A 15,922-nucleotide genomic window follows, 5' to 3' on the forward strand; every position below is an offset into this window, starting at 1 on the left:
CACTTCCCGTGAGTGTTCTTTGACTGTATGAAACACTGTTTTTCAGTCCCACTGTCTTGATTAACGGAGGAAATGTTAGGAGTCAATGCTTGGGCAATTCGGCGTCAACGAAAATAATTGTTATAGGATCTTGATATTATAAAGGTTTTTATATTAGCAACCTTTCAAATTTTGTGTACATTTGTTTGATCCTTAAGTTTCCTGAAACCTCTTAACACGGTATTCATGTAATTAAAACAAACGACTTCTATTATAAGACACGGAATTCTCATCTATAACCAAATTCTCAACCATAATAAATCTCGATTAACACACTAATTTTGATTACAAAAACATTGTGACTAAAACTAGGTCACTAGTCACTAGTTTACTTAAAATTGGGCATTTATAAAAGAAATGAGATGAGTCAGGGACCGGAGCTGATCGGATCTGATCATTAACAATTGTAATAAAAAAGGCTCATTAGCCTTGGTTTTGGCAGCTGTTTAAATCCGCGATTTTCTTTTTATTTTTGAATGAGTCAGGTTTATTGTATACTATGCACATTATCTACATATTATTGTAACACTAATGTTAACTTGTCACAAGGTTTGAACAGTTACATGTGTAAATATTTCTAGTTTAATCTCGCATTTATTCATACATACAAACATTTGCTATGTAAACATGGCAAGAGCACATACTAAAATAAGGACGACGGCATGACATGAGTCTAAATGATCAGGTGCAAATGTAAATATAGCTTAAATACAGCGTATTTTTGTATTAAAATACTTGTTTATGGATTTTTCCCCAACTTACTATAATATAATATAAAGCAGAGCCCATGTAGCCAGTTGTTATGACTACTTGTACCTACTGAAGAACTTACTTTAGTGAACATTACGCGTCGTGTTCTTTCCAATTGCAATCTATTCTTATTCCTAGAAATTCTATGTACAGCACTTCCTGAATTTGGTCGTCTTTGATATTTACATAAAAATCAACCGGTTTAACTTGCCTGGTGAAATTAAATGTACATTGTTTTAACGTTTCGTTAATTATTAATTGTTATTAAAATTGTCTTTACTTTTAAATTATTCGTTATTACTCATTGTATCTAAAGTTTCGTTTATTTTCTAATTGTAAGTGGACACGTTTTAACCTTTTCCGTTTACAACTATAAAAGTATAATGGCGAACATAAGAATTTAAACGAATTTAAGATTGTATAATGAATAGGTATAACTGTACAAAAGTACTGGTTTTCTAGCAATACAAGCACATGCTTGTATCGCTAGAATACCAGTACTTTTGTTGACAACCTTGTGAATTTGGCTCCTTTTTTCAGAAGTATGTTTTGGTGACATTATTAGTTTTCGATACATTAGTTGAAATTTCACGTCACGTTGCAAATCAACGAACAGCAGGTGCAGTTTTGTATGAAAAAATCACAAAATGTTTGAATTTTTGTACATTTGTCATAGAACATAAGTTGGTTGTTTTAATTATAGAAATGCACATTGTTAAGAGGCATCAAATTCAATTCGAAATGAAAATAGCCCTAATAGTGTATATACCCAAACCATTATCTTTAGTGAACTCCTAACACCTCCAAATCACAAATCAGTCATCACATTACAGCATCAATTTCCCCTGCAATATCTCGAGTGCTGCTTTGCGGCGCAGATACGGCATGTGCGTCTGTGAGAAGGTGTATGGCGCGTTACGAGCCGAGAACTCCGCGAAAGTGCACGCGAACATACCACAGTCGCTCCCGTTCATTTGCTGGGGGATGTCCTACAAAAGATAATCACATGGTTAATGAATGAACAGACACAAAGGTGGACAAGTGGTATAAGGGAATACACTGGGCTAAAAATTTGGAACACTCGGCTATTGAACCCTAAACAACAAATCTGCCTTCGGCAGAATGAAAAGCACACGCCGCAAATTCTAAATTCGTAGATAAAAATTAAGATTTTCTGATAAAAAGAATAGTTAAAATATACATTTGATATTAAGTATATAGTTTATTTATGTTATAAATACTTAACCACATTTCGTTGTATTTTAATAAGCTGTTTTTAAAAATACTTTAGAAGAAGAAAAAATATTTTAACTGCATATAAAGGACGTAATTATTTTAAATGTGACTTACAAATACTTGACTCGTGAATAGAACAAAAGGGTACAATTGTATTTAGTTGTGCCCTTTTTGTGTTATTATAATATATTGTGATTGAACTACATAATAAGGGCATCGTTCAGTACATTACTAAGTAAAATCCTTTGATATTAGTGTCTTTAACGTAATAAAATATGACTTAATAGTAAAAAATCTAATTATTGAAGTCAGTTTGCGCTTGCTGTGTATTCAACAATTATTGAGATATATTTTCACAAAAAATAGTTTGGAGTGGTCTTTATTCCTTGTATGTAACTTAATTTTGGTAAAAATCAGTCAGCCCTTTGTTCAAGAGCACAAATATAGTTAACAATTTAGGCACACTGCTTTTGTTGTAAGGGAGGTCATCTTAGCTGTATGGTTCTCCAGATGATAGAATTAAGGTCAACCCGTTATACATTTGATGTATGAAAAGAATGTACTGCATTAGTTAATTTTTTTAAATAATGCTGCAACAAAGTACCTTAAGACATTCAGTTCTCCACCCGCTGTCATCAAATGGCTGTCCTTTTTTGTCCTTATGCTCATCACGTAAGTACTGAAGCAGCGCGTCCAAGCACTGCTGGTTGCGGCTGCCCATGCTGTCTAGGTAGTTGATCTTCTGCTCGCGGAAGTCCACTAAACTGAGGCACCAGTGGACCCCAAGATGCACTGGCACTATTATCATGTCATGCGCGAATATGTCCACCTAAAATATTTTGAAGATATTAACCAAAACATATTTTTTGCTGGGTTGTGGAGCAAACATACTAAATATATGACCTTGGTAGTCGAGTGGCTTGCGCACAAATTTTCATGGTGTCGCCATCTCCGAGGTCCCGGGTTCGATCCTTGGCTGGGTCAATGTAGAAAAGTAACTTTTCTGGGTGTTTGTGGTGCCATTGTTGTTAACAATTACCATAACACAAGTGCTTTAGATTTTCTTTGGGATCAGAGCAATGTATGTGGTGTGGTCTAATATAATAATAACAATAATAACGCGCACACACATAGCCCCATACTAGGGAAACCCTGAATCGTGGGTGCCATGGACACACACATAGAAAACCACAAATGATACCCAAACTCACGAGAGAAATAAATGTAGGCCATACAAATATGTCTTCTGGCCCGGGACTCGAATCTGAGACCTTTGTGTGGCAGTAATATTATTAATATTATTACAGATACATATCATATTACTTCTACGCACTGCCATTCATGCCCTTTTCTGTAAACATATAATCCACCTGAATGTTCTTTGGGTGTAATCACAGAATGATTTTCTTAAGTCTAATCCTCAATCGTACAAGTACAGTATGAGATAAGGCAAATACATTGATAAAGCTTCATTATGAATATCCCATATCTAAATTATTAAGATCAACTTTTCATTCATTACCACGGATATGACATTCTTACACGACATGTACGGACAACGGCACATCAGACTACACATTTTTGTTCGAAAATCGCCTCCAGTGCAATGGAACAAGATACGTGTATGTGTAGCTTCATGTGCAGGCGTGTGTACATATTTTCAAGAAAAACATTAGATAATTCAAATATTATAGAATATCACTGCATTTCCTTAAACTTGAATACAACCTTATACATAAAATCAAGACTCAACAGAGAAAGGGCCATTTGGCTTTTACTTTCGGCAATACCCTTCCACTCACTTGCTCAGTTTGAATGACTGTTAACTGATAAGTGATAACAGATTTCATAGTAAATCTTGACTGATTGCAGAACTAAAGGAAAAGAAACCCAAACTGTTTAAACTTTTAATTGCAGTTGGAAACTGATGAGTGAGAATATGATTTTTTTTTAATTAGCCTGCAATAGTGTCCCATTGTAGGGCCCAGGCACAGGAACTTCCACATCCAACTCTTTCTCCCTCCTAGTAAATAATTTATTTTATTAACTTCTCTGTAAGACTACTGATAATTAAGCTTACAAATAGCTCATTGATAATAAGCTTGAACTTCAAAGAATAAGTCTAGCTTCTTTCTCCCTATAAGGAGTCACTGTAGTGTACACATTATGTTTATATTGAGATCTTTCAAAATAAAAGCTTGTGAAGTTGCTTAAATTGTATAAATAAACTCACCTTTCTAGTCCAGCGGCGCAGGCCCGCCTGTCCGCTTTGCATGAGCTTAGGATAGAAGAAGGTATTAGTGGCATACACCTTGGGTAAATCTGGCCTCTCCTCACTCCGCTGCATCAGCAAGTTCATGTAGAAGTTTATCACTTCGTCATTCAGCCAGTTAAGGCCAGCTAGGGTTTGTAGGTCCCGTCTGAAACAAAGAAAGTATGATAATAAAAATATTGAATCATTACTTTGAAGCTGAAGAATACAGGGGAAAATATGAAGCTGTAAAAACCAAATCAACAAAGAAAGTCGTATTTTATATTGATCCTGAGTTAGATGTAATATAATTAGTTGGACAAAATGTTTACCTGTGTATTCTTAAATTAAATTTCTCTACTAATAGCTGGTTTGGAGGTCCAGGCCCTACAGCTCTGTTCACTAATTTTTCCTGCTCCGGAGTTAGTTTAGGTAACTCTACTGTAGGTTGAGGCTCCTCTATGAGGCTTTCAGGTATACTCAATTCATACTTTAGCTTATGCTCTAAGTGTGCTAGTTTTTGTTCATAATTTACTTTAGAAATTATATCAGATTCACGTCTCGCCTCCACTAACTTTTCCTGTGTCTCTTTCTTCTTTTGCTTATACTTCGAATCCAATTTCGAAAGCCAGTTGTCAGAAGTCACCGCTTTGTCCTTAAATGAGTCTTTCAAAGAGTTGATTGGATCAATTCGTACTGAAGAAGTTGAGGATTCTGAAGGAACAATCTCCACTTCGGAGTCTGAAGAATTAATTGATGCTACAGTAATAGGATCATACTCTCTTGTAGCTTCACTTTCCCGTTCAGCAGCAAGGCCTTTTTCCACAAGCTTGAGTTCATTTAATGCACTTTTTTGTGATCGTTGTGTCATACGGAATGATGCAGCTTCATCAGCTAAATTGATAACTTCTACAGGCTTATTAACCGACACAGGCCTTGTTGTTGATGCTACTCTTCTAATCAGTTCTTGGTAATTTCTTTTCTCATCTAAATTGAATACTTCTGACAACGTTGATCTAGCATTTCCATTAAGGTTTAAGTACCTATTCCGAACATTGGAAAGATTTGATGATTTCTGCGGTTGCATCCATCGTGGAATGGGTGTAGGTGCCTTTTTATACGTTTTTGTTATTCCTGGAGGCGCCTTGAATTTGCTATATGTTTTAGGAGAGTATCTGTCATTTGATTTTCGACTCAGTCTGTAATACTGTATTTCGTCATCTTTAGAATCCGTTAGATCATGACTATTCTTTGACATGAAGAACTTGTAAGGTTTAACGGGGGGAGACGAGACTTTCTTAACGAATATAACATCATCTTCATCTTGTCCCTCGTCATTTTCTTCATCGTCCAGATTTATGTACACTTTTGTGGGTTTCTTTGTATTTGATGGTCTATTTTCTACCAGTGTGACCTAGAATAGAGGTAGGAACAATTAAAGCAGTTTAAATAGTCAACACAATAAAAAAAAAACAAAACAAATATAAGAATAAAATATAACAAAGGGGTCTAACTAGTTTACTAGTACAGTGATATTGGGCTCTAAAAGCTTTTGGAAGCCACAATAATAGTAAAAGCCTACATTGTGAACTTAACTACTCTAGCCATCTACATAGCAATTTTGACAGTAGAAGTCAACTACTTCTGCAATTACATATATTTATATTACACTTGACGTTTATCAATGAAATACCTCAGGTTCATCATCATCATCAATCACAGCATGAACAACTGGCCGCACTGGAGTGTGCATCCTCGGCTTTCTGGCAGGTGTCAACCGACCATTCTCCGACACCTCCACTAGTTGGACGGGCACTGTCCGCAACCTACTACTGAATTTCCCAGGCTCATTTGGAGTGGAGGTACTGGGGTGGCCTGCTTCGACCTGAATTGGCACATATCGGACTTTGCTTTGCCTCTCCTCCTTGCCCCACAAGTCTGCAAGTCAAGGGTTCATTGTCAATTTGACAACAAGAATTATTACTTTAGAGGTTATCCAATTCAAATAACTTTTACCATTTGTGGTCATATCAGGAAAACTTGTTCTTTTCAACTGCTTGAGCCTCTTAATCGCTGGTGTATCATCGTCCGACGAAAGTTCATCGTCGGCTCTGCAAAACAAGGAAAATATAAACACGTTGAATATGCACGGAATTAGTACTTTCTTCAAACATTTACGAACTTCCAAAACTTTGCAGCAACTTTCAAAGGTACACTATACATGCTTTATGGCCTGTTGTACTAATTAACAACCATTTTCTCCGGCCTTTGCCGCCATAACTAACAGAAATGTTGTAAACAAGTAACGTCATACCTGTCCCGTTTAAAATTTATTCGGATTGCTGAATCTTCTTCACACCAACCCAGTAAATTCCGCACATAAGCCACTATGGACTTCATTTTCAGTAATTTATGCTTCCATCACCTTTTTAAGGCCAATATTTTTGTTGAAAAATCCTAAAATCCAAGAGAGCGCAAACGTGCGATGCCATTCACTAGAGTCGCACAAAAACTTACTTATTTAATCGATTTTTTTATCGACACCGAATTAATCTTCATGGTAACTAGGCTTTCTGTTCTACATAAGGGAAGAAAACTGCATAACTCAACGACTAGAATACGTTGAATCCAAATTCAACTAAGTACCAACTCTCCTCCCTGATGATGGAGTTGTAGGAACTCTCACGTCCCGACGCCGAAGCGTCTCTCCAGTTCCTATTACTCCTACGCGTCTGGATAGACCGAAGGATATTTAGATCATCTTCTACTTGTTATCCGGACTAGCACTGGAGATATCAGTCGCAGTGTCCTGCGACAGTGTCCGGACATGGTTTACAACCTAAAGATCTATACAATCTACCATTGAGTTGAAAATAATATGAGATAAGATAAAATCATAATAAACGAAATCTAATTAAAAAGGCGCCAAAAAAGTCGCTAAATTTTCTTGTCGCTAAGTAGAAACAAAATGTCGCTTTTGTTGTCAAAAGTCGCTAAGTGTGCAACACTGGCTCTCCTATTTTACTCCGATCGCTCGCTGTGCTTGCGCCGTACATGGCTTAATTATGCCTAATCTTATTTATTTATTTACACATTTTAGGAAAATTCGCTGACAAATAATACAATTATAGTATACTTAAATATGAGTAATCCAATGTCATTTACGAATTTCCACTAAAATAATGCCATGGAGTAAGATAATAATTTTAAACATGCTACACTACTAAATTTTACTCGTGACTCACTGCATTAAAATTCTGATAGCAAGTGCGAAATTCCAAGTTGTTATTAGCAACACTTTATGTTGTTTTCACATTATTGGTAAGGTTGCGTGTATAGGTTTCAATTGGCCCGGTTTTACATGCGTGCGTGATTCTTACATTGCAATTTTCTCTATTTATATGAAAAATTGGGTTAAAATGGGAAATGTATTCCTATTCCTTACATAAACAGAAAACGAGAAACGTATCAACTTAAATAAAATTGTCATCTAGTGTTCAGTCTGATGTTAAAATTAGGATTATCAAATTGAGATTGAAATTTTTGTTTTCCATGGTTCCGGATTACTAATTTTCATAGACATATAGGTAACTAAAAAAATTGTTGGTTGAAACCTTCGGTGAGCATGTTCGAAAGTTACTTCAATTTTTTAATGAATAATGTGTCATACCTACTTAATATCTGGTGGACACTATGAGTCGTATTCCAGAACTCTACTCAATGCTCCACTCAGGACTTGAGTACGAATTAAAGCACTAGAAATCATACTCAAATCCTTGCCATTATGGTCGTATTTACAGTGCTTGAAATTGACTTGAGCATTGAGTAGAGTTCTAGAATACGACCCTATAACGACTAAATTCAATAAAAAAAAAAATTGTAATTTGTAGTTAAATTTAAATGTTTTGTAATATTATGTGTAGTAATATACAGGAACTAACCTATAACTAAAAGTTACAGGTTAATTAAGTTAATACAAGAATATTTGTGAAAAAAGCAAACAATAACAAAAGAAAATAAAATACATTACAAAGCTATATGGATGCCAGTGTAAAGTTAAACAATAAAAAGCTCAACAAAAATTACTTGAAAAACGTCGTAACCTTATGTCCAACTAAATATTCGAATACTCTAAAATTTAACCGTATCGATATGACTCAAACATGTAGGTGGTACTCTAAATTTTATTCAATTCATACATTCATCTTTCATCAAATTATTGCGATAGATTGTATAAATTTAGATATTATCCAGTGAAATGAAATAGCTCTAGAACTTTAGTAAATTGCAATTTGTTTTTTTTTCTTTGTTTAAAAACAAGAAGCGTAATTAGAAGGAACAGTCATTATCATTCGTTTTTCATTCGTTCGTTATATAAAACCACAGATATAAATTATAATAGTTTTTTTTTAATAATATTTGAAAACAAATACACTCCTCCCGTGTAGAGGCTACCTACGACGTGACATTGGCGGAATTGTGAAAGACCAAAACAAGCCACTAATAAATAAAGAAGAAGATTATAATAGACAGGTATTGGGGTCATATTCCAAAACTCTACTCAATGCTCAAATTTAGGACATAAGTATGTTTTCAAGCACTGGAAATACGACCCTAACAGCAAGGATTTGAGTATGGTGTCTATTGCTTTAAATCATACACAAGTCCGGACTTGAGCATAGAGTAGAGTTCTATTTTTTTCCATCCTTTTTAAGACATATTATTCATTTACTTTTTTGACATGTTAACCGCGCGAATTAGGAAATTGTGAACATAGTATTTTCCTTAAATTGTTCATTGTATACTTTATTAATCACATGTTAATCAGCTACTATTTTAATTTACAAATAACTAGATCGTCGTTTATAGTTTTTATTTATATGTAAGCTTTTCGGTTTTGTCGCTTCGTTATTTCATGACAAATATGTTGCAACCAGTGATGCACATTCTGAAACAGAAAAACATTATTTTAGCGAGTGGATCCCCGAGAAGAAAGGAGCTTATCGAGAATATTGTAAGTAATTTTATGCACCTCAAGAAATTTCACGCTTATTGCGTATTTGATTCATTTTGTAAGTACGTACTTCGTACTTGACTCAATAGGTTAGATTAGATTGTTATCATAGCTTCGAGACGGTGGACTGATTTTGTTCATATTGTTTTAAATATAAACGATTAAATAGAAAAAAATGTAGGTAGTGGAAAGTGACAATGACGTTGACGACGGAGTATGTGCATTTATATCTATAACTAGATGGTGCGCGTTGCGCCGGGCAGCTAGAAGCACCGGACCTATGATGACTATTAATAATAATAACGCATACTCATAGCCCTGCCCTAAGGAAAACTTGTTTCATGGACACACATAGACAACCACAAATTACACCCAAACTCATGAGAGATAAATGTAAGCCATATAAATATTTCTTCCGATCCGGGAATCTAACTCGGGACCTCTGCGTTGCAGACTAGCACGGTAACTGTTCAGCCATGGAGGCAGTTACAGTTATTAATTGTTTCTGTGTTTACACAATGCATTTGTTGATTTCAGGGTCTAAAAGTAAGCTTATGCCCGTCTTCATTTGAAGAAAACCTCAATCCAAAATGTTTCAAAGAATTTTCGGAGTTTGTGGAGGAGACAGCATACCAGAAAGTGCTAGAAGTTGAGAAGAGGCTCACTGGGAAAGGGCAGGTGCCAGATATCACGATTGGCGCTGATACCATGGTCACACTGGGGCATGAGTTGTATGGGAAACCTACTTCAGAGGCTGAGGCCTTTGAAATGCTATCAAAGTAGGTAATCACTGTTCTACATACCTACATATTATATTTACTATAATAATTTGTAAAATCAGTTTTAGTAAATCCAGATATTACCTGATAGAAACATTGTCAATTAAGAAAAATATATTGTTATACTTGCCACTGTGTGTATGCTAGAGACTACAGAATCCATTTGCATCCATTAATTTAATTTAATATGTCTACCATCTCGGTTAGCTGAAAATCTGAATATAAATAGAAATAAAACGCAAAAAACAAAAGAGAAGAATATTTACATACAAAGTTTTTCCTCTAAATACACTACCCTATTGAAAATTTAACTGTTTTTTCCTGATCTAAATTGCATGGGTTTGTACTGGTGGATTTGAAAAAATAAGTTTAAGATCTATGTAAAAAATTCCCCATATAAAAAACTAGGTACACTATACTTTCAGACTGTTTAAATGTATGGAAATATAAAAATTCTCAATGCATACAAAAGCAATCAAACAAAAAATGTATTAGTAGTTAATTTACTCCACATCACTAAACAATACTTTTCTTCTTTTCAGCCTATCTGGCAGAGGCCACACAGTGTACACAGGAGTGGTGGTGAAGGCGGCCGAGAAGGTGATCAAGTTTACAGAGAAGACTAATGTCATATTTGGCAAGCTTGATGATGAACAGATCAGAGGCTATATTGCTACTGGGGAACCGATGTGAGTGTATTACCAGTAGCAAATGCTAATGAATATGTCCTATGCCAGCCAAAAATAGTTATATAAAATAAAAAAATATTATACACATAAAATTATTTACATGGGTTGTCAGTACTCAGTGACTATAGTTGAAAATGCCAGTGTCTCAGCCCTAATTTAGTAACAGAATTTCCTAAAACTGCTGAAAATGATCATATGTAACCTAAAAGTAAAGCATTGCATGTGCAAATAAACGAGCATGACAGGGCGCGACTTGCGCGAGATGCGCGAGGACAGCAAAGTGTAGATTTTGCCACGAGGCAGATGTAATTCCCAATGCTGCCCCTTGATGAGCGTATGAAGCTCCAACCTCTGAAGGCACAGGCCACATCTAGTGGACATCAGTCGAAGTCAGGAAAACCCTTCAGTTCTATAAAACTTCTTTGACTCTGTATTGTAATTTTAGTGGTGATAGCAATTGCTCAAATATTAATGGTTGTATTGCTCCATAGGCCCTGTGTCGTGCTAACACTGCAGATTTGCGCAAGATATCCTAAGGCCTAAAACGCAGGAAGCCAAATGTCCTGATTATACTTTTTTAACCGCCTTTAAAAAAAATGGAGGAGGTTCTTAATTTGACTGTTTTTTTTTCTTTTCATACTCGTATGTCACCTGATAGCTCTTATTTGTGAACCGATTTTGCTAATTCTTTTTTGTTGGAAAGAGAGTACCTCAGAAGTGGTCCCATTTAAATTTAAAGAAAATATTCCACCTCTAAGGGTGGCAAACTAGGGATGAATCCTGTTTCGCACATTTTTCAGTAACTGATTTTAATAAAATTTGGTAAATAGATGTAATTACACGAATTTTTGAGGTCGGTTTTTTTTTAAAGTTACAATTATAATGAATGTGTGTGTGTGTACGTCCTAGCTGGTTTTGGCTACAACGACTGATGTTTAGAATTAGAGCTACAGTTGTTTGCTCTTACATGTGCCCTTAGATGGTTACAGTAGCCAATCTTATTGGTAAATGTTCGCAAACAGTGGCGACACGTAAGGACACCGTCAACAAAGTAATAAAAGATGGCTACAGGCGTCTTAGCCTTGAGAGCATCACGTTTCGCGTCCAGGTCTGACAGTCTCTGCTTCTCAAATTTTGTCACCTTTGAGTTTTCACAAAGAGCCTCCACTCAGAAAGGCAACTCGATTGCATCTCCCACCTCGAGGGGTCAATGTTGCAACTTTTCAGGTGTCTTTTCAGAACAGCCTTGTACCTCAAGAACTGAAAATAATGAATGCAAACTATGTTTATATTGAATCCTGATTTAAAAGGTCACATTCAACTTTTTGTCTCATTGCCCTGCAGTTTGACACGTTGAATTTATATTATAATATCTGTTTTATTTATTTCAGGGACAAAGCTGGTGGGTATGGCATACAAGGAGTTGGGGGCACATTTGTTGAACGTATAGAAGGTGATTATTTTACTGTTGTTGGTTTACCTTTATACAGGCTGTGTTCAGTTCTATATGACATGTATAAGGATCAAAAGTAATTGCATCTTTGCATTGTTGAGTGTTTTTAGTACAATTATCATGATATGACTCAATTCCATTACATTGTTTCTTATAACAAGTTATAAGTTGTAAGTGTATATATATGTAATGTAAGTGCAAGGAAGGAATCTTTATTTTTTGTTGACAAATAAAATGTGATTTATTTAAAAGTTGTATTTGTTCCATTATAATGGTGATTATTACATACATTTGTTATTATCTCGATGCCCACACTGAATAACCGTGTATTATCTACACGTTTAGTAGCAGTAGAGCTCCTTGTGAAAGAGTTCGTCCAGGGAAGTACCTTACCTATTTCTGCCGCTAAGCAGTAATGTGACCATTACTGCATTCCGGTTCAAAGGGTAAGGGTGCTGGTGAAATTACACACATGGAACTTGACAACTAATGTGTCAGGGTGTCGGGCGCAGTGGCAGCGCCTCTCAGATCTTTGTGATTGAAACTCTGAGTGGCACTGCAACTGTTAAGGACAGGCGTATCGTTTACCATTAGGCATACGATTCGTTCGTCCCGTTAGTATTATAAAAAAAAAGTTTTACGTTTTATATATATATATATATATATATATATAATGATTATTGCTGCTTGCGACGCCGATATCTTGTTTTAGAAATTGAAATTGTACATAGTTTTTACAGTACCCACCGACATTGACTGTCTTAGGGTCGTATTCCAGAACTGTACTCAATGCTCAAGTCAGGATTTGAGCAGACTTGAGTATGATTTCAAGCACTGGAAATACGATCCTAATGGCAAGGACTTGAGTATGATTTTAAGTGCTCACTGCAATACTCAAGTCGTGACTTGAGCATTGAGTAGAGTTCTGGAATACGACCTATAGTATGGAATGTGAAGTATCGAAATAATTCATGAACATCCACAAAATTTTAAAAATACTATCATCATCATCCTATCAACCGGATGACATCCACTGATGAACATAGGCCTCCCCCAAAGTTTGCCAGACTAGCCGGTCGGTCGGACGCAACGTGCATCCATCGGTTACCCGCCGCCCTTACCAGATCATCCGTTCATCTAGTAGGGGGCTGCCCACTGAACGCCTTCCGGTTCGTGGTCTCCATTCGAGAACCTTTCTGCCCCAATGATCATCAGTTCTACGAGCTATGTGCCCTGCTCACTGCCACTTCAACTTGCTAATCCTAAAATAGAAACACTGTACATTTAATCAAATGAATCTTATCTTTAAGCAGGCTACCTGACATACAGAATCGTGTATATGAGTGGTCATGTCGTAATATAGGATCACGGTAGAGTAACATAACGTCAAAAAGATTTTCGGAACTTTCGTATTTCGTTCCGTTGTTTCTATATTTTTATTAGCATGTAAGTTTTTGGAAGCTTAGTAAGTAACGCAGTAATTTTCATATTTTGAATAAGTTTTTGAATAGTAGCAGTAGAGGTCCTTGTGTAAGAGTTCGTCTAGGGAAGTACTGCCATCTTACCTATTTCTGCCGCCAAGTAGTAAGATGAGATTACCAGCACATGGGACTTGTTGACTTATGTCTCAGGGTGATGGGCGCTGTAGCAGAGCCTCTCAGATCTTTACGATTTAAAGCTCTGAACGACTATGCAACTACTATGGACAGGCGTGTCGCTTACAACCACGCTCATGACTTGTTCGTTCCATCATTTTGTATCATAAAAAGGCCATTTTTAATTTACTTTTCGGAGTTTTTATTACTATCCAGTAATAATCAATAACTTACAAAGTAGTGCAAATATGTAAAAAAGGGAGACGTGGAGCGTTGTCCGTACCTTACATGCAGTCACAAAGTACAAAACTTATCACAAAAGAGAATGCTGCAAGAGCAAGTTTCTAAATTTCACAACATAAGCAAATGACGATGTGTTTGCAAAGACGAGCTCTCAGGTTGCATGAATGAAACAATCGACTATAAAAGTAAGTTACCAGAATTACAATGTTTGTTGCTGTGTTTCACTTATCGTCAACATCCATGTTACTCATCGGTGATGCATCATCGTCATAATGCCTTGCACAACCCTGATTGTGATCTGGCTCAAATGGTCTGTAAATCTCACAGGAAGGTATGGTTACTACGCTCGATTGTCTGCTTTGGATTTATCTTTATTTTTGGAAATAAAAAGTCAGTTGTAGAGCTCCTTGTGAAGGAGTTGGTTCAGGGAAGTACTGCCACCATAACTGTTTCTACCGTCAAGCAGTAATGTGAACATGGTTGATTCGTTCCAATTTGGAACATTAGGGGGCTGATGAATCTACAGACACACGACACTTGTCAACTTATGTCTCAGCGTGACGGGCGCTGTGGCAGTGCAACTGTTATAATTATATTTTTCAAAGAATTTTAATACTGTTTTCACGTTTGACCCTCAATTTACGCAGTGGCGGACTTGCAGTCTTGGTCGCCCTAGGCTCCAGGCCATGTAGTCATTGCCAGCCGCCCCTTTCTCAGCACTCATCATATACTGGTAGACATATCTATATATTTTTATACATAAAATGCACGAAAGTGATTTAGGAAGATTATTGTTATACGATGCGGTGCAGTGCGGCACGCCATAACGTGCGTGAATCTTTAGAATATTTATATCAGTGAATTTTTTGTCACGATTGGTCGCCCCTGAAATCTGGCCGCCCTAGGCCCGGGCCTACTGGGCCTTAGGGCAAATCCGCCACTGAATTTACGTCTGTATTCGAATTCCTTGGCAACCACCGAAAATTCGGTCGTTCCTCGACCGATATGCATGAAGTTAGAAACTAGCATAAAAAATACAATCTATACAGGTGTGATCAATGACAAAGAAGCGGTCGTGGTGAATCCCAAATTTTGAATTTCGATATACAACTTAAGAAACAAAAGAAATACCTTGCCCTTCTGTAGGGAATCGACCGCCTAGCTTTCGATTACAAAAGCACTTCGTTTTCCATGCTTGCCGATTACCTCAATTAAACATACCTAAGTTATGTTTTTGTCGGTTTTATTTCTGTAATAAAAACCCTTTTACAGTAGAAACGAAATAGAAATAAATTGGCATTTGTAACAATAGAATATATTCTATGTGCAGTGCATTGAGTGACAATGGCGGTAAAAAGTATAAAATCAAACTGGTCCTGTAACAGATAACAGTCACATTCACAATAGCAGGTACGTTACGAACTTATCTCACAATAATGATACGTTGCATAAGGTGTCTTATTTTACATTAACCAGCTTGTTTTCCCTGATCCGATGAATAGTTTGTCTTCATTATACTTTGTCTTATTATTGAACATATACAGACAGTATGTCAAGTTGCAATGCTATAAAAATGAAATGATTCTTCGTTAAATGTGTGTAAATATATTTGATAGGTTCTACAAATTAATTTCTTATGATTTAGATAAAATAAAACGTTCTGAAAACGAGTTCAGTAAAAAAGGTATCACAAAACTAAAATGGACAGAGCGCGGCTCTTTATTCGAGAGTTAACTGGCTGTTATCTGCTACAACAAGCGTGACAGTACGCTGCTTATCAAGAATAGTGGTCCAGTCCAAAATAGTTTTGTTATGGAATTATTTTTTGCTGAGATTTGTTCAGAAAATGCAGAAATTTACTGTGAATGGGACA

The 15,922-nt window shown here is 36.2% G+C and overlaps 2 protein-coding genes across 2 annotated transcripts; one reads left to right on the top strand and one right to left on the bottom strand.

Annotated features, from left to right (window-relative positions):
- Positions 1 to 1,321: 1,321 nt before the first annotated feature.
- LOC113226162 (sentrin-specific protease 1-like) lies at positions 1,322 to 6,724 on the bottom strand. Its single transcript, XM_026458695.1, has 7 exons — positions 6,591 to 6,724; positions 6,293 to 6,387; positions 5,970 to 6,214; positions 4,609 to 5,690; positions 4,259 to 4,445; positions 2,630 to 2,854; positions 1,322 to 1,778 (listed from the first exon to the last, which is right to left on the bottom strand). The coding sequence occupies exons 1-7, from the start codon at positions 6,674 to 6,676 to the stop codon at positions 1,617 to 1,619; spliced, it is 2,082 nt and encodes a 693-aa protein (XP_026314480.1). The 5' UTR covers positions 6,677 to 6,724; the 3' UTR covers positions 1,322 to 1,616.
- Positions 6,725 to 9,093: 2,369 nt separating this feature from the next.
- LOC113226195 (septum formation protein Maf) lies at positions 9,094 to 12,352 on the top strand. The gene is made up of 4 exons (XM_026458731.1): positions 9,094 to 9,290; positions 9,828 to 10,069; positions 10,612 to 10,758; positions 12,150 to 12,352. Exons 1-4 carry the CDS (start codon positions 9,192 to 9,194, stop codon positions 12,289 to 12,291), a joined length of 630 nt encoding a protein of 209 aa, XP_026314516.1. The 5' UTR covers positions 9,094 to 9,191; the 3' UTR covers positions 12,292 to 12,352.
- Positions 12,353 to 15,922: the final 3,570 nt, after the last annotated feature.

This window comes from Hyposmocoma kahamanoa, unplaced genomic scaffold, assembly GCF_003589595.1.
Source record: "Hyposmocoma kahamanoa isolate Upper Pololo Valley unplaced genomic scaffold, ASM358959v1 182, whole genome shotgun sequence".
NCBI lineage: Eukaryota > Metazoa > Arthropoda > Insecta > Lepidoptera > Cosmopterigidae > Hyposmocoma > Hyposmocoma kahamanoa.

Bases quoted from the DNA above. Each gene is read 5' to 3' on its own strand.
- LOC113226162 (XM_026458695.1), bottom strand. From the start codon at position 6,676: ATGAAGTCCATAGTGGCTTATGTGCGGAATTTACTGGGTTGGTGTGAA. The intron at 6,388-6,590 runs GTATGACGTTAC...CTTGTTTTGCAG, and splicing joins ATAAATTTTAAACGGGACAG to AGCCGACGATGAACTTTCGT. The intron at 6,215-6,292 runs GTAAAAGTTATT...CTTGACTTGCAG, and splicing joins TCCTGATATGACCACAAATG to ACTTGTGGGGCAAGGAGGAG.
- LOC113226195 (XM_026458731.1), top strand. From the start codon at position 9,192: ATGACAAATATGTTGCAACCAGTGATGCACATTCTGAAACAGAAAAAC. The intron at 10,070-10,611 runs GTAGGTAATCAC...TCTTCTTTTCAG, and splicing joins GCCTTTGAAATGCTATCAAA to CCTATCTGGCAGAGGCCACA. The intron at 10,759-12,149 runs GTGAGTGTATTA...TATTTATTTCAG, and splicing joins ATTGCTACTGGGGAACCGAT to GGACAAAGCTGGTGGGTATG.